The 25,250-nt window shown below is 38.8% G+C and overlaps 1 protein-coding gene across 6 annotated transcripts in view; it reads right to left on the reverse strand.

The window, feature by feature from the left end:
* The window catches only part of FAM13C (family with sequence similarity 13 member C), a 121,060-nt gene extending 114,658 nt beyond the window's left edge, over positions 1-6,402 (reverse strand). For 4 of the 6 annotated variants that reach the window (XM_010339341.3, XM_003928703.4, XM_010339340.3 and 1 more), the window contains exon 1: positions 5,898-6,068. In XM_010339341.3, the coding sequence (XP_010337643.1) occupies positions 5,898-5,959 (62 nt within the window). In that variant the 5' untranslated portion in view covers positions 5,960-6,068. The other 2 variants (XM_010339343.3, XM_010339342.3) reach the window with 2 other exon arrangements.
* Between the last annotated feature and the right edge of the window lie 18,848 nt (positions 6,403-25,250).

Below are 25,250 nucleotides of genomic sequence, written 5' to 3' on the forward strand. Positions count from 1 at the left end.
TGCTCCTGTTCCCAACCATTCCCACCCAGCCTCACTCGAGCCTAGAATACTTTTTCTGTCTTCAACTCCTGCTCATCCTTGACTGCTCAAGTGAGGCTTCCCCAGGTCTGTACCCTCCCAGCCAAGTTCACCCAAGTGCCATGTTCTCATTAATGTGCTGTGATGGGTTAATATTGAGTTTCAACTTGATTGGATTGAAGGATGCAAAGTATTGTTCCTGGGTGTGTCTGTGAGGGTGTTGCTAGAGGAGAAGATTAACATTTGAGTCAGTGGACTGGGAGAGGCCGACACACCTCAGTCTAGGTGGGCACCATCTAATCAGCTGCCAGTGCTGCTAGAATAAAGCAGGCAGAAGAAGCTGGAAAGAATAGACAGCCTGAGTCTTCTGGCCTACTTCTTCCTCTTGTGCTGGAGGCTTCCTGCCCTAGAACATCAGACTCTAAGTTCTTCAGCTTTTGGACTCTTGGACTTACACCAATGACTTGCTAGGGGCTCTCAGGCCTTCTGCCACAGACTGAAGGCTACACTGTTGGCTTCCCTACTTTTGAGGTTTGGGGACTCAAAGTAACTTCCTCGATCCTCAGCTTGCAGATGGCCTATTGTGGGACTTCACCTTGTGATCATGTGAGTCAATTCTCCTAATAAATTCTCCTTCATATCTACATATATCCTCTTAATTCTGTCCCTTTAGAGAAGTCTAATACATGTGCCAAGTTCATACTTTAACTTTAATCCATAAACATTTTCTCTTCATTGTGAGGTTTTGGCAAACAACTATATCTCGCCTCACATCCCTTTGTAATCTTTTGTACCACTGAGATATTTTTGATTAGTTATTAATTCCATGAGTAGAAATCATTATAATTTCTTTTCCTAGATATATTGCCACAGGGCCGGAGTACCCCAGAGACACTAAAAAATACTTGAATTGAAATAATTAACTTTGTTCCCTAAGAGATCTGATCTCTGAAATAATTTAATGAGCATTTATTGAGTATTTACCAAATTCAGGTACTACATTAGACATTGGAGCTGTGCTTCTCAAACTCTCAGGGTTTGGGACAGACCGTTGTTTTTTTATTTCCACACCACTGTGGACAAACACTTTGGTAAAAATGTCACAGCCATGTCAAATCCCTATTAAAATTATTAGATATCTACTCCCCATTTCTGCTTTTATCTTATCTCAGACAAGTTATAAACGATTTGGAGACTCACATTTTGTGTAGCACTGCTTCTAAAGGTCACAAAATTTGAAAAAAGATCTGAACCTTGCCTTAAGAAATCCACAATGTAATGAGTAGACAAAAATAAAGCAAATAAATACCTACATGCATAAATATAACCATAATATAGTATTTATACCATGAGATAATTTAACAATTTAAAATATTCTTTACTGACAATGGTGTATAATTAACCCACAGAGTGAATCCATTAAAGCTCCAGCCCTCTTCCCTTAAAATCTTTTTTTTTAATTTATAGTTTTGTAGTGAGTTAAACAAAGGGCACCCACAGACTCTAACCTTCTCTACCTACTGAAACATTTTGTTACCTCTGGCAATTTAAAAAATTGGTTGGCCTAGTGCAGTGTCTCACGTGTGTAATCCGGGCACTCTGGGAGGTCAAGGTGGGCCTGAGTTGGAAGTTCGAGACCAGCCTGACCAACATGGTGAAACCTGTCTCTACTAAAAATTAGCCAGGTGTGGGGCACACACCTGTAGTCTCAGCTACTCAGAAGTCTGAGGCATGAGAATCACTTAAACTTGGGATGTGGAGGCTGTAGTGAGATGGATCGCACCACTGCACTCCAGCCTGGGGAACAGAGTAAGACTCTGACTTAACAAAAAAGTTAACAAAATGCTGCTTTTAATAGAATAAACCAACCCTCCTTGCTTTCTTGCCAATAGTTGTCTCTGTTTATCTCATGGAAAAGAAATTCACAAATATTCCTTTGTTCTCCTTCATTAGTAGCATTCAGCTAATAGATCACCTGGGCTTTGTAATGTGGATAAAAATGTTTTTCAATTGCAAAGTAGAACAATGAATGAAGAACAAAAATGTAGAATTGTTGTTTTCAAAGATCTAGGGCTTAAGCAAAGCCCTTTGGAGCGTCAGTCCTGGAGCTCAACAATATCTATTGTTTGGGGATTTGGCAAGAACTTATTTTTTTCCCCCTCATTTGATTTATTAATCTTTCTCCTCAAAGTACAATTAGTTAAAAATGGAAACTTGGCACTAGAACATACAAAGTTGGAGAAGCTTCTGAAGTATGAAGCTGGACCTGATTAGATGATCTAATATTAATGCCTACTAAACAACTCCAGGTGCCACCCAAGGAACACAATTCCAAGCTCACAGAGTAATTGAAATACAGCTATCTCCTGGCTTACACGGCACACTTTTAGAACCTCTTTTAGTTCATTTGAATTTTCATTTACTTTGGTAAAGACCATCAACTTCTATTCAGTTAACAAATCCTTTCTGTCCTTTCCCTGAAGCCCCTTATTTCTTTGTGAAATGCTCAGGGTTGCTACTTTTTTTTTTTCCTATTTGTAGTTTTGCTCCCTCAATCAACCACAAACAAGAAAAAGTTGTGTGGTACTTCACAGCTCACCTGTTCTTTTATATAATCTCAATTCAGCCTGAGATCGATCTGAGGTATTTACCTGTGCACCTGGGCTAAGTTGTAAGTCAAGATCCCAAGGCCTAAAGCAGTGAAGCCTGAATTGTTTCTGCTCCACCACGTTGAGCCCAAAACGCAGGAACCAAATGATCTGTTCAGTCTATATGCCAGAGGCTTACAAGAGACAGGGCATGCCATTTCTTAGAGGAATGATGGTGAAAGAAGTGCCCACAATAAGTTATCTTTGCTGCCTAAAACAGAAGAGAGGCCTCAGACTGACTGCGAGATAAAATGTAGCTGTGCTATGAAGATATTTACACTTGCCCTATAGTACCACGTTCCCTGAAGGCAGACTTGCAGATGTACAGCCTCCTGTGTGGTTTCTCAAAATGTGGCCCCAGAACCAGCTGCATTAGCACTACCTGAAGTGCCTGGTCAACATAGAAGACTCCAGCCCCACTACATCAACTCTTTGAAGGCAGAGCCCAGGAATGTGGATTTTTAAAACACATGGGTACCATAGAACCTCTATGTTTCTAAATATTTAACACTGACCTAAAGGTTTCCAAACCCCAAACCAGCACTGTCCTGACACCAATGAAATCACCCATTCTGGGTTCCCACTTTGAGAAAAAGCCTGGGAGACTGCATTTTTCACAAGCTCCAATCCCATTCCCCATTGCTATTGATGATCAGTTAGCTTTGAGAACCACTGCTTTGAATGATAACTAATCAGAATTATTGCAGGCTTTATTCAAAATAGCAAGTTAGTTAGGGCAACGTCACAAATGACCATGCAAAAATAGTAGATGAAAAGGTGCCACAGATAGAGAAGAAAAGGCCAAGGCCATTGTGACGAAAACATTGGGGTGGAAAAAAAATTGAATTTGTCCAGAGCTGCATAGATAGTGCCAGGCCTGGGAAAAACCAAGAAGAAGATAAAATCCGTCCTTGAGTACCTCCCAATTTCCCTTTCCCCTTGACTCTTCTAAGACTCCCTGCTGGTGAAGCACAACCATAGCCATAACAGGTTAGAAAACAGGTTAGGTAAAATAATTCATATTAAAGTATTCATGACAATCTGAATCCACTTCCCAAGGGCACAAACTTTTTAATTTCCATTTTAATAAGGGTCACTACAAGAGACCTTAATCCAAAAGAAATGATCTCTAGGTGAAATTTCAGGCATTGAAGGAAATAAGTGGGTGTGAGTAGAAGGAAGTAGGAATGGCGTGGGGACAGGAGGCAGAAGAGCTTTTCTTGTATCCAAAACACAGAAGGGAGATAAGTCCCTCCTCTGTGTAGGCCAAGGCCACACCCAAACATTTCCAGAGCACCTGCTGTGTCTGTGTCTCAGGCTATAGCACCTTGGTCCTGAGGGTTATGGGGTCATGCCCAGAGAAGCACGGAATATGGTTCATATTACTGAGGGGAGGGGGAAATGTTATGGTGGACAATGACTAGTTTTAAACAATCCCAGTCAATGATGTGTTACACCTATGAAGCTTTTGGTATGTTTTCAATAGGCTCTTTAGATTTTTATATTAGCCAGATGGCATACCAATTATCTCTCAGTGCCTTTTAAAATAAATCACTGTCACTCCTCTGAAAGTAAAAACATGATCTTATGCAATCAGAACTCCTTGGGGAGTGTCCAAAGACAAGGCACCAGACTCTCCCCAGCACTTAACCATGAAACCTCCACAGAAAAAAAAAAAAAAAAAAAAAAAAAAAAAAAAATGTCTATCTGAAATCTGGAGCTAAATGTCTCCATTTTGAACCTGCCGTGCCTGCAACTGACTGAGGATTCCGCCACATCGGGCTCCTGAGAATCGGGGCCAGAAAGCATTTGGTGCTTGTAAGCACAGCCAAGGGAGGAGAGCAGTACCTGTGCACCTGGAGCAGGAAGTCCAGGCCTCATCTTCGGCCTGCAGATGTACACTTTAGCACACCTCTCCCCCATCTCTCAGGCTTTTAGAAAAGCAACATTGCAGCACAGGTTACCAAGCAATCTCATAAACAAAATGTGGGTCCAAATGAATATTTTACAGTCAACCTGTTTTTTTGGTTGGTTGTTCGTTTTAAGTGACTCAACACTTAAGTCTGCTCAACACTGGACACTAAAGGAGCAGCACATCAAAAGAGAGAAACAAAAGAATGTGGAAAACAAGAGGGCCTGGGAAGTACTGGAAATCTTACCCCTCCCTCACCGAGTCCTTGTGACAGTGGTAGGACTTGGAAGTCAAAAGATACCTATATCTACATTTATTTGCTTTTGAGGGAATTTTAGCAAACAGCTCCCCAGTTAGTGAGGCCTTCTATATCAAACTCATAACATTTTTAAAATGTAGTTGGGGATACAACTTTACACATGCCCTTTTCCTGAAAAGCTGTTTAGAGTGCTTTCTACAAAGGTCCCAGAAGCAAACATCATGAATTAGCCTAGAGAAAGAATGCTAAATGAAGTGTATATTCATACGTACACATATATATAAATTACATACAGCATTAGCAAAATATACTACCTGTTAATTTTTAACAAATATAGTACGATATTAGGAAAACATATTAAGGAAGGGATGACAAAAATTAAAACTATAAACTATAAATATCTAAAAAAAAAAAAAATACTGTGCTCTCTGGCACACTTCATTCCATGTTTGAAGGGTGTTAGTTGCCCTAATCAACAGCTTTAACCATAGGACCAGGTGATTCATTCCTCCTATAGCTACATCTCTGAAGTCAGAAGACAAAAATGACAAAGGGCATGCAAGAAAAGTTTACTCTGATATGTCTTAAAAATCTGTAGACAAGATAGGGCCAAGATAAGTTTAGCCTGTTTACCACATGCTGGAATTCAACTCATTTCACATCTATCTCCTATTGCTGTAAATGTATATAGTGTGCACTCCATGAAAACTGACACCAGTGTTGGCAAAATACAACAAAGCTTCCCTTCTAACACGTCAAATAGATTTTTTTTTTTTTTTTTTAAATCTGAGCTCCAAGAACACATATCTTGGAGCACTGAGCTCCTGCAAGCAATCAGCTGGTTTTAATATCTCTCCCGCAGCTACTAAAATGCTGGTTTCAACCTGTAAAGATTTCTGGGCCCCATCAGACAGCAAGTCTCACGGTCTTCACAGCCCCAGATTCGGGGAAACAATGCAGCTCAAAGGAACAGCGGCTGGGAACGGTGGAGGATACCTTCACGATAGTTGCTTCCAGAGAAAGGCATGCAAGTCTAATTTTAAGGGTAAGAATCACTTACTCTGTTACAGCGGTGCTGCTGAAGGAATTATCCTGAAGGCTGAAACAGAAACAAGAAAACATCAGCCAAGTCTGGCTGGGGAGCCGTCTCCCTGATTGCTCTCCGGGAGTTAGAGCATATACACAAACATGGCATTGCAAGGCAAGTCTCCGGGCTCGCCCGGCACGCTCGCTCTACCTTGGGCTGCTGTCTGCACATGCTCGTAACGACACCCCCAGCAGGGGCCCAGCTGCACGGGCGAACCACAAAGCCCGGCAGCCCGGGAGGCTGCGGGGACAGAGCTGGGCGGGGCGCGGCGGCGGGGCCGGGACCCCGGGAGCCAGCGAGGAGCACCTGGAGAGTTACCGCGCGACCCCAACCTCGCCAGCCCAAGCGCCGCGTTTAATCTTGGGCTCTTTGTGCCAGCCACCCCCGAGGCTGCCAATGAGAATGCCCCCGTGTTTCTGCCGAAGTGCTGAAATACCCGGGAGACTTGCTTTCTTCCACACGTCTCCTACCAATTTTACAGAGCTCACCCCAACCCCCACACTCCCACCCCACCCTCAGGGTGGAGGCTCGCAGAGTCAACCAACGTTCAGAAAAAGTCAGGAGAGAACGAGAAGGGGGAGAGGGCATTGCTGCTGTTTGGTGTTTTATTGTGTGTGTGTGTGTGTGTGTGTGTGTGTGTGTGTGTGTGCTTTTTTTTGTTATTGTTGCTGTTGCCTAGGAAAAAGAATAGGCTCTGAAGCAGGGCTGGCTGCATCACACCTGATCTGTCTAGAGCGCTCTTATTTCAGTCCCAGAGAGAAAGCGCCCAGCCCCGGACTACAGAGCTGTGAATGAGCCCACGTAGGGCGAGTGGAGAATTTATTCCAGGGGTTAGCTGGTGATTAGGACGCTGTGCAGGGGTGGGGCTTGCTATGCCCGGAGCAGCCCGCCTGAGCTCGGCTCCCTAGCTAGCACCTTTACAAAGGATGCAGAGACGGAATCCACAAACGCTATGTCTTTGAATAAAGGTAGCCCTATTGGAAGAACGAAGGACTGTCAGTCCCCCCACTGGCTTCATTTACTTGGGGATATTTGTCCTGCGCTCTCTGCATTGTTCATTTCGCCTGCCATGTTGACCTGGATATGGGATGTAGCATCTATTAAATATTCTTATTTGAATTTGAATTATTTTATTTGAATTTTGAAATAAGATTCCCCATCCCCCTTTTTAATCTTTCTACTCCCAGAAGCAGCTGGGATAGTGGTTTTTAGTCCAAACCTATATAAGTTAACGAGTTAACAACAACAACAACAAAAAAAACTCATTATTTTTCTAACTGGGTAATCAGAAAATTTACGAAACTTGGAAATAAGGGAGAAGACTGTGATCTTTCATTGTCAAACTGAGACATTGGTTAACAGGTCCACCCAGGGGCTAGTTAATTCTGTACTTTCGTTTGGCTTCGCTCTTCACTATTGATTAGATCTCAGCAACAGTGAAGCTACATGGTAACTTGCATATTTTATTCAGTCTATCCAGAGAAAAAGATTACCGCAGTGTTTATGATTTTATTGCACTATAGGAAGTTAACCAATTTTGCATCTAATGGAACAATCATTTTGTATCTAACCAAACTTTCTTTCTCAATGCCTGTAAATACACAGATCCCCAAAATGCTCTTGGAACCAGCTTCATCATTTTAGTTTTCCCCATTAATAAGTGAATAGATCTCTGCTGCCTACCTAAGTTTGTACGAGAGTTGTAGTTCAACTTTTTTAAGTTACACCTTGAAAAATAAAAATGAGTTTTCAAAGAAAAAACAGGTTTCATTAAGTTTCTTTTCAATTTTGCTTTCTTCTCTCCAAATATTTTTAAAATCAACTGAATGAAAACTTAATATGGTCAGGCTGAATTCTATGAACTAAAATAAGTTCAGAAATATTAATCCTTTGTATGTATAACTATATAATACATATATGTTCCTAAGCCACCTACTATTTCATTTGAGCTAAATTCAGGAGTAAGAGACATCCCTGCTTCACTGTATTCATTACATAGCAATTTCAAAGTGACATGTGTTCCTTGTTTATTCAGACTGAAGAAGGTAAGTCTATATTCAGCCTTCTTGGTTTCATAGATTAATTGGTTATTAATTTCCAGAAACCCCTTGTACTCATTGACTATGGGGCTTATTCCAAGTGTTCCAGTGTAGAGAAAGATCACACTTTTCTCCTATAAATATTCTCCTGTAAATATTTACCATTTGTAACAGAAATGCTCAATGCTTTTAATCTGAAATAGGACTTGGACATTTAATTAAGGATAACCTTAATTAAAATGGTTAATTTTCTTGTATACTGCCAAATACCATTTTTTCATTCTATGAAATAAAGCACGCCCTTTGAAAATAAAATGAAATAACAAATGTACCTAATAAATGCAAGTATTCAATAATGTCCAAGGAAAAGAAGTAAGAGTTCTCGGCAACTTGTCAATAGTAAGGACCAAAATTAGGTTTTAGGCAGTACTGACATACAATGAAAACAACTGGTTGATACAGTTGATTATGGATAAAAACCAAAACATCCCTAAAAAAACACATGATTTGGCAGTATATAAGAAAATCAACCATTTTAATTTTTACTTCTCAACTAATTCTTATGACATTTGTTTTCCTCTTAAATCAGGTTTAGAAATTGTCTTTATAAGTGGCTTTTTAACTGGCTTTTTATGATGTTTGTACTGTTCAACTTGAAATAGGACAATACTAATGAATATCATACAGCATATGATTATTTTGGAGACCCTCAGCTTTACTAAAGAGCAATTGAAGGGGAGTTTGAAAAGGGGAGTAGAAAAATTAATATTGAGTTTATGAAGCAGTAAGTTCTACGCCAGTGTTTCACAAGTGGCAGTGAAATTCTAATATCCAGATAATCCATGAAAGTGTTTTAAAAGTTACATGATCAAAAATAAGTTTGGGAAAATATACATATTCTAAATTCACAATGTACTTTAGGCAGCAAAGTTTTTTCATCTGTTTTTAACTAGTGGTCCTCAAATTCGTTGAACACCAAAATAATTTTTTATTAAATATATCACCAGTTAACATGATGTATGACTAGGAATTTTGAGAAAAGAACTCCTGAGTATATCAGGAAAAAAATGCAAAGGGAATTAACTGGTATATTTATTGAACAAATGAATGAATGAACAAATGATTCTACATGCTTATTACTATCCCATAGTTTTGAATAAGCCAGACACAGGCCCTGGCATCATAACACTTTTAATAGAAATATATATTGCATATTTACGTATATGAAATACATAATGTATATTATATGTACAATTCTATTTTATACAATATAAGTAAAATAAAGGGAAAATGAAAATGTTAGATTTGAATATTGTTAATTCACTTACATGTTAAAATGCTCAACATTTTTCTTAAAATCAATATCTGAATATCAGATATTGCTCTTAAAACCAGTATCTTAATATCAGATCTAATACAAACAGTTAATTATAAAATTGTCAATCCTAATGTATTGACTTGACTATATGCAAGATATAAAGCAACAGTGTAGTGGTCAAGAAAGAAACTTTGGCTGGCCTGGGAGGCTGAGGTGTGCAGATCACGAGGTCAGAGTTCCTGGCCAATATGGTGAAACCCCATCTCTACTAAAAATACAAAAATTAGCTTGGCGTGGTGGTGCACATCTGTAGTCTCAGCTACTTGGGAGGCTAAGACAAGAAAATCACTCGAACCTGGGAGGCGGAGGTTGCAGTGAGCCAAGATCGCGCCACCACACTCCAGCCTTGGTGACACAGCAAGACTGTCTCAAAGAAAAAAAAAGAAAGAAACTCCTAGATTTGTCAAGGCTCAGGACCCACCACTTACTAATAGTGTAAACATGAACAACATTTTTTGCTTCAGTTTTCTCATCTGTAAAATAGATGATAATGACCTATTTTGTGGGTTCTTATGAAGACTAAATTAAATGGCATGCCTGACAAATTTTAAAAATAGTAAATAAATGCTGGCTATTATTATTATTTTCATTAGTATTATATCCCAAGTTTGGAACAAGATGAACAATACCACTTGTGCTTGAGTAGGAGGCTTATAGATGATATTTTCTTTCTACTTCCTATGACGCACAGTGTTTACATAGCTTTTTTTTTTTTTTAAGAACAATAACATTTAAAACTTTACTAAATGTGGACGGGCTGCTCCAGATGAAATTGGCTTCATCCAAACTGTCTTTGTTCTCAGTTTACAATTCTTCGATTTAAAATACTTGCACATCCCTGGAGAAACAGACAATTCTGAGAAGTCACTTTCTGCAAGATGCTGGGGCAAGAAGCCAGAATCTTTACAATGCCAGGAAATCAACAGAGGCCTGCTCTACTGGCCTGGACAGAGTGACTTGTAGCTTCCTGTCCATACCCTTGGGAATGACCAGGCTTCCTTGTGAAAGAGAGGACTCTTGCATGAAAAGATAATTTTTTTCCATTAAAAAAAAAGAGAGAGAAAACCTCCTCCAGATTCCCTGTCTCCCAACCTAATCTATTTCTTCACTAGCTCCACTGAGGACAGCATAACAAGAGTCCTCATTCTCTGAGTGTTCAGTAACTGAGCTCCTGAAGATTCAAAGGTGCCCAGGGAAGCAAAGTTGTGATACCAAAAATATGTACTAGTGACAGACTGTTTATTATATTGATCTCCATCCAAATATCCCTCCCAAATTAATGCTAGTGTACATCAAGTCCATCTTTTGCAATCTCTCTCTGATTTATCTGACAATAAAATGCAGATGAAACATAAATTGATTGATAAGTAAAGCTTCAATTTTTACAAAAGGGGCAAGATTTCATGAAGCTGGTGAAAGTGATATTGCAGAACAGCTTGAATCACATTCAAAACCAGTGTGAAGTGAGGTTTTGGCAATAACAACCAAAGAATAAAAAAGTGTCAAGGATGCTGACATGTCAATTCCAAAGGGAATGAGTCACCTATCAAAGCATTAAGAGTGGTCCCGGGAAAAATTTATGAAGCCCTTAATTAATTTTGTAATTTCCCTTTTTATAATAATGTAGTGATTATCAAATGTGAGATGGAGATTATCACTTTGAGCTGTTACATTTTTCTCAGAAAAATATGTATAATCCTTCCAATGGGTAAGATTTATTCTTTACAATTTCTAAGAATTGGCTATTTCAATTATCTCCAGAATATAAGATAAGAATATTTTTACAATTTCTTTACCATTTTACCATGACCTCTCAGGCCCTATGTGCTCTGGCCCTGGAGACAGCTGAACTTATCTCCAAAACACTGGCCTCTCTCCTGTTATGATAACAGGTGTAACTGATCCTGCCCTATGACCTTTGCACCTGCTGTTCTTTTTGCTGGGAATACCACCTGCAATATGCACAAATGTCCTCCCCTAGGGAAAACCTCCCTGACAACCCTCCCTAAATTAGTTTCTCCTATCACTCTATTCTGCTTTATTTTCTTCATAGGATCTGTCCCTACCATAGAGTTAATAGCTATTTGTCTATTTGTTGCATACCTTCCCCCTCCACTACAATGTAAGCCAAGTTTGTGCAACCTGGGCCCCAGGACTACTCTGAATGCAGCCCAACACAAATTGGTAGACTTTCTTAAAACATTGAGGGTTTTGGGGGATTTTTTTTTAGCTCATTAGCTATCATTAGTGTTAGTGTATTTTCTTCATGGCCCAACACAATTCTTCCAATGTGGCCCAGGGAAGCCAAGATTGGACAACCCTGGGTAAGCTCTTTGAATACAAAGACTTTTGGGTCTTATTCACTACTATATCCCCATGGCCAACAATAGTGTCTACCAAGGTAACTATGCAATAAATATTTGTGAAATAAAATTAATGAGTAAATATTTAGTTTCATTTTTTTGAGATAATGTTTTATTCACCTTTTTTTTTTCTATTAACTAGAAATGTTAGCTCCTGATTAAGGGACTCATTTTAAGTGAGGTTTTTCCAAGACAAGTATACCATCCTATATCAGACATTCCTTCCTTTCCTTGACAGGGATAACAAATAGATCTCCTGCTGTTATTCCAACCTGATTGACGATACTGGCTGCACCGAATGTTGTTTGTTTCTGAGGTGTGGTCCCAGTCCAGCCAGAAAGGGTACTGGGACTGACAGATCGGCAGTGTTTGCAGTGGAAGCAGAATGTGGGCATGTTGGTGGAATTGTCAACCTAGAACACCCTATTAAAAGAAAAAAATTTCTTGGAAAAAGCACAATTGGCTGTCAACACCTTAGTTTGAATTAATTTTCAGATAACCTAATACATCCTTGCTACTGATGTGATCCTTTAGAACCTTGAGAGTTATCTAGTTTAATTATTTTTTGAATATCTAAACTTCCAGGACAATCTCCAACTGCTGCTTGAGAACTTCAGAGGCCAAACATTCACACTTCACAAGATCTTTTGTTGGATCTTCCATATCAATCCACTTGAGCCTTCCCCTGCCTCTTGTTACTTTCACCTGTGGCTTGCATACCCCTCAGAAATAATCTACCCTGCCTTCTCACATCTCAGCCAAAGAGATCCAATTCCTTCCATAGGATCTAATATGACATTACTTAGAAACCCTTTAGCATCTTGTGTTGCATTGGGTAAAGTGTGACAATGTCCTCTTAAAGGGCAGCCCTCCACTGGACATATTACTCCAGGTAGTGGTCTGTTCAATGAAGAGTAAAACAGAATTTGTGCCTCCCTCTTCTTAACATTATGCTTTTGCATGTGACTTAAGATCCTTGTGAGTGGTTTGGGCAGTCATGTCATAAGGCAGACCCAGATTATCAGAGTCCTCTGACACTCCAGAGGCACACCTGTGCCTTCCAGAAGGCAAGCAGTTTGTTGAGCCTAATTGCCAGCTTTGTATATATTTCTTTGACATTCTATATTGTTTGATCTGACAGTTCATACTATTAAATACAACTTTTCAGATCTTTTAGAATATATGTTTTAGCCGAAATTATGTTGGCTAGCCCTTACTGTTTCATAGAATCAGTATTATATGAAAATAGTCCTTCAAAAAGTTCAGGCATATAATAAATACACTTTTATTCAATTCATAATGTTTTCTTGTTTATATCAATTGGAAAACTTAAATAATTATTCACTATATTAAAATTTAGAAAGTTTAAATCATTTTACTTTAGCGGTAGTAGGTGGGAAAAGAAGCAAGGAAAAGGGGGCTTTAAACCCAATAGCTGCGGCGCTGCTCAGGTGAGAGAGTAAAATTGGAGCCGCAGGGTTACAGGTGACATCATGAAGGCACAAAATGACTCAAGGTGGGAGTGGCATTTCTATCTTCTTTATCACACTCTTTCTCCCAGCAAAGTTGTAACAGCTGAAACTCTAGTCTAATACAGATAACAATTTAACAAGTCATGCAGTTGAAAGACAGTCTCACACCTGCTTGGGTATAAGTCAGGACACATCCTAGATGTTTGCACCCCATTCAGCAAAACATTCCCTAATCTAAGAAAAAGAAAGTCTAATTTACCCCCAAGATTCCTCCTATACTTTCAAAGAGAAGTTTCTAAATTTTCTTTCTCCTTCCACGATTACATGCAATTACTCTCTTTTCTGTTTGTTTGTTCATTTTTGAGACAGAGTCTCGCTCTTTCACCCAGGCTGGAGTGCAGAGGTGCAGTCTTGGCTCACTGCAACCTCTGCCTCCCAGGTTCAAGTAATTCTCCTGCCTCAGCTTCCCAAGTAGCTGTTTTTAAGTCTTGATAGCATCATCTTTCTTTACACCTCCTATCTGAGCTTTGACCTAAGTAAATGTGCCTATGTTTTCACTGGTAATCTCCTTAAATAAATGTCTGTGCTTACAGTATGATAATCTGCATCTCTTTAGAATGCTCAACCACTGAACACTATTCTAGTTATATATTGAATTAATGACTTAAGACAACCATTTTATTTTGTTCATGATTGTGAGGGTCAGAAATTATAAGAGACTTCAGCCAGACACCTCATCTCTGATCCATGTGGTGTCATCTGGGACAAGTGAAACCAGAGGATCACCTTCCAAGAGGGCTTCTCCACTCACAGAGCCAATCACTCAATGTTCCCTGACCTCTCTTTCCACATGGTATCTCACCCTTCAGGGCCTCTCCATGTACCTTGAATTTCTCACAGCACAGTGGTTTTAAAGCAATCTGCCTTTTAAACTAGTAGCTGACGTGCAAGAGGCCAAGGCAGAAGCTGCCATTCTACTTAAAGCCTTGACCTAAAACTGCTGTTACATTACTTCTGCCATACTCCACTGGGCAAAGCAGATAAAAGTCAGCTCATATTCAATGGCAAGATAATAGACCCCATTTCTTGATGAGAAGAAGGACACAGAATTTGTGACCATCTTTAATCTGCTACAGACCTCTACAATGATGCATCTAGGAATGGTTATTGTTGATTTCCTTATCCTTCGGTTGATGACAGCAAAGTCATAGTTACACCTTATTTCAGGGGACTGTTAATCTATACTTTGTGGGCACCCCTATACCAACATGGATTGGGGATATAGCAATGGGGATATAGTCTGAGAAATACATTGTTAGGCCATTTTGTCATTGTGTGAATTAATATCATAGAGGGTTTCCATACAAACCTAGATGATATAGTCTACTACACACCTAGGCTATGTGATATAACCTGTTTCTCCTAGGCTACAAACCTCTACTGTGTGAAACTATTCCAAATACTATATGCAACTAGAACACAATGATGAGTGTTTCTGTATCTAAACACAGAAAAAATACAGTAAAAATATAGTATGAAAGACTTTTTTAAATGGTATACCTGTATAGGGCACTTACCATGATTGGAGCTTGCAGAGGTAGAAGTTTCTGAGTTAGTCATGTGTGAATGGTGAGTGAATGTGAAGGGCTAGGACATTCCTGAACACAACTATAGACTTTATAAACACCGTACACTTAGGCTACATTAAATTTATTAAAAATAGTTTTCTTTGTTTTATAAACAACCTTAGCATAATGTAACTTTTTAACTTTAAAAGTTTTAACCTTCTGACTCTATTATAATAACACTTAGCTTAAAACACAAATATATTATACAACTGTATACAAATATCTTTCTTTTTATATAGTTATTCCATAAGCTTTTTTCTATTTAAAATTTTAGTGCTTTTTGTTTTTAAACAGTTTTGTTAAAAGCTAAGGCACAAACACAAGCAGTAGCCTAGGCCTACGCTGTGTCTGGAACATCAGTATTACTGTCTTCCACCTCCACATCTTGTCCTACTGGAGAGTTTTCAGGCGCAAGAACATTCATGGTGCTTGTATGTTCTTATGACAACAATTCCTTCATCTGGAATGCCTCCTGAAGGATCTGCCTGAAGCTTTTTAAGTTACCTTTTTTTTTTTTTAGTAATAGAAGGAGTATACTCTAAAATAATGATCAGAAGAATAGTAAATAAACCAGTAAGGTAGTTATTTGCTATTATTATCAAGTATTATGTACTGTACATAACCATATATGCTATACTTTCATATGACAACACAGTAGGCTTGTTTACACCAACATCACCACAAACACATGAGTAACATGTTGCAATATGATGTCACTAAGCAATAGAAATTTTTCAGCTCCTTTATAATCTTATGGAACCACCATTATTTATGGGGTCTGACATTGATCAAAACATCATTATGTGGCCCATGACTGTACATGTATGGAAGTATGTACAGATGGATGAGCAGATGGAAGAAATCGTTATTAAGAAGAGAGGCAAATTTCTGGTATCCTCAAGAAAAGTCTGACTACTTAATTTGGCTAATCCAAGCAACAGTATTCAATGGTATTATTTCAGTACCTGGCATCATGATTGGCTCAAAGGTATATTACAGCTTATAAGTCATTTGTCAAATATTTGCATTTGTGAATAATTCTATATCTAAATAATAAATTAGAGCAGATCCACATTTTTCTCTATAAGAACATCACTATCCCTCACATGCATTCCTAACCACGTTCTTCAGTAGATATTAAGGGGTGGAGTTGGGAACTGCTCATAACTCTGGCATACCAATGGGAAAGTTTCACACCCAGCCATCATTCATCTTGTATGACTTGGAGAAGAAAAAAAGAAAAGATTAAAAACTCCTAGCTTAGAGAACATTACCAAAGAAGCCAGTATTACTAAGTTAGATAAAAGCTGAATAAAATCTAAATATGAAGCAATTTTGAAGTTTGTTTTGCTCAGTAGCAATAGGAAAAAAACACCTTACAGGTTTGTCCTCCCTTCTGTCTTCTGCCATTCTCACTTTCCCCAAGCTTTTTCTCCTGTGGCTTCACAGATTTGGGTTAACAAAACGTAGTGAAGTATACCAGCTACCAATCATACTGGAAAAATAACTCAAAGTCATACTTTGCTAAGATTGGATCAGGAATTCTGTTTCCTAATACTGAAAGCAGTAGATGTATTTATGTTTCCAGAAGCATAATGTCTCACTCCCCAACTATTTCTAATGACTAAGCACATATTACTGTAAAATAAAATTTGCCCGTATCGCCTCCTTGAGATAATGAATTGGTTCTCTCTCATGGCTTTGTGAGCTGCTTTTCACTTGTAGGTGTTTTACACACATCCAGGGAAAGCAGGATTCCCTTGGGCCCTGGAGCAGTTGGGGCTGCTGCATTTCTATATTTGGCATCGATCCCTCAGTGCAGGACTTAACTCAGATCACTGCTGGGCCTGTTGTCACTGGGCTTGACTTTGCACAGAAACCAGCTAATGTCTTAATGATCTTCAAGAAATCATTAAAAATCCATGTGTGAGGAACAGAAAACCAAATACCGCATGTTCTCACTCATAGGTGGGTGTTAAACAATGAGAACACATGAACACAGGAAGGGGAGCATCACACACTGGGGTCTGTTGTGGAGGCTAAGGGAGAGACAGCAGGGGATGGGGAGGTTGGGGAGGGATAACATGGGGAGAGATGCCAGATATAGGTGATGGGAGGATAGAGGCAGCAAACCACATTGCCTTGTATGTACCTATGCAACAATCTTGCTTGATCTGCACATGTATCCCAGAACCTAAAGTACAATGTTAAAAAATCCACGTGTGATGTGACTGGCAATCAAATAGTAAATATAAGGTACTAGAAGCAGTAGGACATAAATGACTGCAACAAAATTGGTCAGAAATGGTCAATCTCCTAGGCAAAAGTAGAATATTCAGAATCAACCTATAAAGAAATATAAATTATTATAAGATGTGCAAAACCTGTTAGAGATAGTTTTCATCTAACAAATAAAATGCTGAAATCGTAAGATCCTAGAAAGAAGCATAATACAAGGAGAAATACACAAGACAGAGAATTCTGGGCCTAGAAGCTACCTCAGCTGTGTGTGTCAACTGTGCACCTGGTCAAGTGTGTACCATTAACACACTTGACCTTGCATGGTGAGATGCTAATCTTTTCTGCACCTCAGTGTCCTAAAATATTAGACAGCTAAATTGGATCATCTTTAATGACTTAACCAGCTTTAAAATTCTGTAAGTGGTGGCAGGAGTGAGGGGTTGTAAATATGAACTCACATGGCCTATGTTGAAAAGGAAAAAAGGAAGAAAAGAAGCGAAGGAAGGAAGGAAGGAAGGAGGGAGGGAGGGAGGGAGGGAGGCAGACAGGGAGGGAGAGAGGGAAGGGAGGGAGAAAAGGGAAGGGGGAGGGAGGAAAGAAGGGAGGAAGGAGAAGGGGAGAGAAGGGGAGGGGAGGGGAGGGAGAGTGGGAGGAGAGGAGAGGAGAGGAGAGGAGAGGAGAGGAGAACAGGAAAAGCTGCTTATGTACATGGAGAAAAAACTTTAAAGTTAAAACTATCTAGATAATGACAGCATCAACATAATAAATAACTCAATGAAAGTGCTGAACTGGCTATTGAGTTGATGGTCTTACAATACTATTAAAATTCATTGGCTCATACAGAATGTTGGCTTGCGAGTTCTACTTATGAACTTCTAGGAAGCATCAATAATTCAATCAAAAATTGTATTCTATTTTTGCAATAACATGGGACTACTTCAGTACTATTTGTTTCAGTTTTCCACTGAAGGACTTGAATTTCTGCGACATTATGGATAAATTGGCTTCTGTGGGCTCGCCTATGTGTGACTGCACATCCACAAGTTATTTCTATGGGAGGGAGCTAAAGGGACTAAGATGGCATCACCCTTCCATTATAATCATCGAAGGTCTGTAAATAGAGGTGGAGGAGCAGAAGAGTTTGAAGCCTACTGAGATTAGGGTGAAGGTCCAGAAGAAGAAAAATAAAGCTGAGAGGTATCAAAAAATATGAAGAAGAAAATAATGGACAAATTATGTGTGAAGGTTAAAAGGCAATGGGGGCTCAATGGAATCACTGTATAAAAAGTAATAAATAACCGTTTTGGCCCTCAGCAGCACCACGGCGGTTGGCAAGAACAAGCGCCTATGAAAGGCAGCGAAAAGGGAGCCAAGAAGAAAGTGGTTGATCCATTTTCTAAGAAAGGTTGGTATGATGTGAAAGCACCTGCTAGGTTCAGTATAAGAAATATGGAAAGACCCTAGTCACCAGGACCGAAGGAACCATAATTGCATCTGATAGCCTCAAGTGTTGAGTGTCTGAAGTTCGTCTTGCTGATCTGCAAAATGATGAAGTTGCATTTAGGGAATTCAAGCTGATTACTGAAGATGTTCAGGGCGAAAACTGCCTAACTTCCCTGGCATGGATGTTACCCATGACAAAATGTGTTCCATGATCAAAAAATGGCAGACAATGATTGAAGCTCATGTTGATGTCAAGACTACCAATGGTTAGTAGCTTCGTCTGTTCTGTGTTGGTTTTACTGAAAAACGCAACAATCAGATACAGGAGACCTCTTATGCTCAGCACCAACAGGTCTGCCAAATCCGGAAGAAGATGATGGAAATCATGACCCGAGAGGTACAGACAAATGATTTGAAAGAAGTGGTCAATAAATTGATTCCAGACAGCATTAGAAAAGACATAGAAAAGCCTTGCCAATCTATCCTCTCCATGATGTCTTTGTTAGAAAAGTAAAATGCTGAAGAAGCCCAAGTTTGAATTGGGAAAACTCATGGAGCTTCACAGTGAAGTCAGTAGTTCTGGAAAAGCCACAGGGCATGAGACAGGTGCTAAAGTTGAATGAGCTGATGGATATGAACCACCAGACCAAGAATCTGTTTAAAGTTCAGACTTACAATAGTGGCAAATAAAGTATTATTTGTGAAAAAAAGTAATAAATAATAAAATAAAATAAGAGGCCATGGAGGTATCTGAATATCTGGGTTTCCAGTCAGGCCCTGGGATTCTCCAAACTGCCTGGCTCCTATGCTGTTTCATATAGTAAAGATCCCCTGGTCTTACCTATTTGTTATTCACCTTCTTACTACCATCATGAGAAATAACACCGTGGAAAAGAATTCACTTTATATGGTCCAGACTTTGAAATGAACACTGTCCACTGACTGATATCATGTCCTCATAAGAATGGTGTTGTAGACTGGGGTTTGCCTTGCACCATTCATGAGCGGGCAGGGAGACTTTGTTCTGCTGTATTTTGTCAAAATTTGGGTTGGGGGTTTCATGTTCATACTCCTTAAGTTGAATGAGAACGTGTCATGGGCCTCAGGAAGCTGATGCCAGGGCTACATCTTCCAGTCCACTTATCACATTGTCTGAGCTCTCATCACTCACTCAGCAGCTCCTTTCCTTGGCCTCCAGCCCAGCTAAGTTTTAAATCGAAGACTTTTATTTTATTTCATTTTTTAATAAAAACTTTTCCACCATATACAAATCTAGAGACTAATATGATAAACCCCCATATGTCTGTCACCTAGTTTCAACAATTATCAGCATTTAACCATTCTTTTGCCAACTGTGGGCGGCCGTAAAATATCATCAAAGCCAACTGATATGACAAAACTGAGTTTATTCCTATCTGATAAAGAATGATAATGTCTTGCCAGAGTTTTAATACCCTCTTGAAGTGAGGATGGAAAACTTGGCAAATATATGAGGTTTTGGAGTGATTTAAGGTGGATCTTTCAATGAAAGGGGAGCATGATTAGGATTAAGTAAGGATCGAGATAAAAATAATTTATGACGTGTGAACACAACACAATGAGAATTTTCAAGGTGAGGACTTTGAGGTAAGTGACTCAAAAAGTCCCGGGGCGTAAACAGTAGCTTGGTGCTATTTGTTGGAGAGTTTAATGTTCAATTAAAAGGATTTTATGGGAAGTTCCTGAAACAAACAATATGTTTATTTACATTTATCTTCCTGGGCAAGAGTACCCTGGAACAGTAAAATCAGACTGATAAAGGCAGTGGAATAATAAAGTCATATTAGTGTAGCAGCTAAAGAGTAAAGTTGTGTTAATGTATATACATTAAGTTTTGTGGGTGTATGTGGTTTGGGTTCTCAGTGTCATCTAGCCCCCCCCCCGCCTCACAAACATGTATTGCTCTTATTTCCTAAAATAATTTGTTGTTTATTTTTAAAAGTTGCCAATGGTATCCAGTTTACAGACACACTCTGTAACTAGGTAAAATCTCCAATAACCAGAAATCTCATATACATTCTATTTTGTCTTATATTTTCAGTTGTTCTCTTCTTAGCTTTATCAGGAAAGCCAAGGAAATAACTCTCATGCTAAAAATTCACTGTCACGCTCTGGAATAAAAAAAAAAATGCTGAGGACTATTCAGAATCTCAAAGAGCTCTAAACAGAAATCATTGCCTTATTAGGCAAGCAGCCAGTAGTCTAAGCCACGATAACAGGAGCAGAGAGAATCAGCAAGTTCAAGTTCAATGTGGGCTTGTGGGGAGCGTGCTGGGTAAAGTCAGCTCCTCTTTAGTAAATTAAGCCATTCTTCTGATGGAAAAAAAATACTTTAAAAAAATGTATCATGGCTTTTGACATCCACCCCTTCAGGACTGATAAAAATATAAATGTATTCAGGCCACAAACATTAATTGAGTATGCTTTAAATGCCGGGCAAAGAGGGATTGTACAGAGGGAAAAGTCAATGTTTCTGAGAAAGGCCTGTCTTGGTGGAAAAATCACTTTTGAAATGATACCTGAATGAGAATCTTGAAGAAATTACTTAGCATCTAATTTTTTAATGTCTAAATTTCAAAAATTAGTATATACAAACTTGCAAGCCTTTAAAGCCAGGAAGAAGAAATGCACATGTTGAGCCTGGCATCTAGAATGCCTGCTCGTTCAATTGCCATCTCTGCCCTTGAGGAGACTTTGCAAAAGGTGGAGAATAGTAGGGCAGAACAGCAGGTTGTGTTGGAGTCCGATCATCCTAGGATCCGCGATGCTATGTTTGATGTATTTTGTGCATTGGTGAATATTTCTGAGTGGGATTCTAGACTGGTAAGAACCATTCTCCAGGAGTATGACTTTGACAGCCAGTGTCACCTATGGGCTCCCAAAAGAGGCTCGGTGTTGCGTCCCTTTAAAGGATCATTAGCAAACACACAGGAGGGCTGTCTTTCAGGACCTGGTCTCAGCACTGGTTGTGACTCACAGCTCTTGTGTCTAACACTGCCTCTGTCTCAGAGAGACATCTGTCCTCATCGTTGCAGAGGTGACTGTGTCCAAATCCCCTGGTGGCTTGTGTGACATTGTTCCAGAGAGCTGGGAGAATCTGAATGACAGAACAGCTTGGCTAAGAGAAAAGACAAATTAGTTCACTTGTCAATCCTTCCTCTCAGAGAGCATGAATGCACTAAATTCTTGCATAACGAAGTATTTCCCAGGAGGGCTGAATATCCATTTTGCCTCCCTTCTTTCCTATTCATAGTTCTAGAAGCGCTCACAAATTAGTAAGGTATTTGCAGCTGAGGAATATTTTACAATATGAAACAATTCATACAACTCTAGAATGTGTATTAGATTGAACCATTTAAAACTATTGCCTTTTTGGTAGGTCAATCTGCAGGGTTCAAACACACACACACTTACACACACAATCTTTTATCAAAAGACATAACATGCATGAAACATAACAAAACTTTTTACATTCCTGTGTAGGTCCAAAATTGCTTTAAGATATGGTAAAATTGAGGCATGTGTGTTATGGATATATATAATGAAGTTAAAGTATTTTATAATATTTTCTGTAATCATGTTTTACCATATACAATTCTATTACAATATTTAAACATGATATGTACATTCATGACTTTGAAATTATATATAAAATTCATGATTACTTCCAAATCAAAATATTGCTTTAAGAATTTTTTTGACAATCCCAGTTGCTATTGTTTTAGGAGAATGAGGTTTCTCTAAAATGAAATTAATAAAAAAACTATCTCAAAACTATAATGATTCACAAAAATTGGGATTGCTGAGAATAGACTACAAATCATTTAAAAATCTTGATTGTAACAATACAATTATTTATTTGGCTAGTAAAAGGAAAGCATGAAAATTTTTTGAGATAAATATAAAATAATTTATGCTTTGCTACTAGCACAAACATCACTAGCCTCTTCAAAGAACAACCATACAAATGCAGAAGTAAATTCAGTCATCTTTGACATTTTGCCATATTTCATTCTATTAAAACTATAATTTAAAAGATATTCTCGATTTGTTATAATGAAGATATATTTGCCACACTAGGAGGATAGAACAGATTTTTACTTAGCAGTTTGTTAACTTGCTTTATAACATTTAAATCTGTACTTTCGCTCCAGGCCTCTCACATGCTATATGCTGTTTCCAGCAATATCTACATACATTAATTGCAATTGCTCATTGGCACTCATGACGTGACAAGTAAACTGGAGCAAATAAATATTTAAAGGTGATTAGGCCATAGAAGAGGCTTCTGTAATAGTTTTTAACTCAAGCCAAAGAGACCAGGAAGGTTTCATAATCAAGTGAAGCCAGTGAGGAGGAAGATATTAGGGAGTGGTGGTGACTATGATGAACAGGGTAGAGTTCGTGCTGCGTCTAATAGGGGCGCCTATTGCTCAGGCCCATTCCCTTCTTGCCACCTAGGAATGTGGGGTGAGGCTTGCCAAAGCTTATGCTTTAAAAACAAAAATCTAGAATATGGATATTTTTGTATCAAATCTCTCAGTTCGAAATAGAAATTTAAAACTACGTAGAATGAAGTAAATGTGTCTGCAGGCTAGATTTAACCAATAAACTACCACTTTGCAATCTCTACTCTGGATTAAGACAACAAGGAAGTGAACTAACACTGCCATTTACTCTTTTTCCATTTCTCATTTGTTCTCCTATTGGTTATTGTGTTCTGCCCTTCTCTTCCTCCTTCTTCCTTCCCCTCCTCCACCACCCTTCTCTGATTCTGCTTCCTCTTCTCTTCTCCTCTTCTCTCTCCTTCCCCAACTTGGCTTTCTCTGTTTATTGTGAAATATGGAAGCTACATATATTGTTATTTCAGTACTAATTAGAAACTAACTAGCTAAGGAAAGAGAAGTCTCCATATACCAGGGTACGAACAAGAAGAGGTATTCCTAGATAACGTGGTTTGAGCATCAAAGGTTTCTGCCACAGGATGGTGGCCAATTGACTGATCTAAGATTAAATTGCCTGAAGGAGGCATATTTGGAAAAAAAAGCAAAGAAACTTTTTGTATCCAAATGACCAAATACTTTCTATTTCTCAAGTTTACTATTTCATACACAAAGTTACCAAACTTCTCAACCTCACACATGCTGCTCATATTGGAATAACAAAAGCCAACTTAGAATATTAACAATTATTTTTATTCATATGTGTATATACTACAAAGTATAATCTAATTATAATTGGAGCATACTCTCAGACCTTATGATAATTATCTGAGAAGGTTTATTTTATTTTTATTTCTTGAGACAGGGTCACGCTCTGTCACGCAGACTGGAGTGCACTGGAGTGGCACCATCATAGCTCACTGCAGCCTCCTAGGCTCAAGCCTATGCAAGTGATCCTCACGTTTCAACTTCATGAGTAGCTAGCACTGTAAGTATATGCCACCATGCCCAGCTACTTTTACATATTTTTTGTAGAGACAGGATCTCGCTGGTCTCAATTTGGCCTCCATCCTCTCACCTAGGCTTCCCAAAGTGTTGGGATTACAGGCGTGAACCATTGCACCCAGACAGAGAAGATTTATTCTATATGCTTGTGCCTGGCAGAGTTGAGTACATTTAGAGTTAGAATCTCTGAATTAACACATCTACTCCCACACAAAGGCAATGGAATAGAAAGCAACTGGGGCAAGAAGAAAAAGGTGCTAAGAAAATCATCACACAAAACCCAGCAAGAGAATTAGTAAACTAAATACCATTGGACCTACAGTGCAGCCACAAAAAACTAAATAGGATGAGAATATTGCATTTTGCTTGATGTCCCAACAATAGACCTTTTCAAATCTATCTCCCCAATTCCTTCTCTGAAATCTTCATTTTCATTGTTTGTAGTAGCTTCATTTCTCTTCCCTAAGCAGCTTTTCATAGATCAGATATTTAAAATGTCAAACAATATTTAAAACAGCAAACATTTAAACATAAAAAATACAATTTATAGAATTACATCAGGAATTACAGTGTCTTGAATCATAATCCCAGAATGACTAGCCTGCTTTAAGCAAAAAGTATATGAAATCAGAAAGTAGAGGTATTGTGGTCTCCCTAATCTTGTCCAGTTAACCATTTTACAGTCTCCCTCATTCCCTTCAGTAAATCAGGAGATTTTTCCATGTCTGTTGGCATAAAGCTATCTTGCTATAAATTTATATCAATTTCTTGTATTCAGTTTTAATTGTAGGTCGACTATGGCTTCTCATCATTTTATAACACATTTTTGGTAGGTGAATGCTGTAAACTAAATAGTCAGTGAATTTTAGATCTGTAAAATTCTTAGATAGCAAATCCTCCAAATTTTGTAGATGAGGAGTCTAAGGCCCAAATGTATCAACTGATTTACCTAGGATCAAAAAGCTAGTAACTGGCAGAGACTGGGCTTAGATTCAGACCTTTTTAGCTTTAATTCCTTCCTACCATTTCATACTAATTTTTTTGAGGGGGGTTTCATAGTTTTTTTGTTTTTTAATTGCATTTTAGGTTTTTGGTACATGTGAAGAACATGCAAGATTGTTGCATAGGTACACACATGGCACTGTGATTTGCTGCCTTCCTCCCCATCACCTGTATCTGGCATTTCACCCCATGCTCTCTCTCCCCAACTCCCCACCCCCCGCCGTCCCTTCCCTATTTCCCCCCAACAGACCCCAGTGTATGATGCTCCCCTCCC

Source organism: Saimiri boliviensis, chromosome 12 (genome assembly GCF_048565385.1).
Source record: "Saimiri boliviensis isolate mSaiBol1 chromosome 12, mSaiBol1.pri, whole genome shotgun sequence".
NCBI lineage: Eukaryota > Metazoa > Chordata > Mammalia > Primates > Cebidae > Saimiri > Saimiri boliviensis.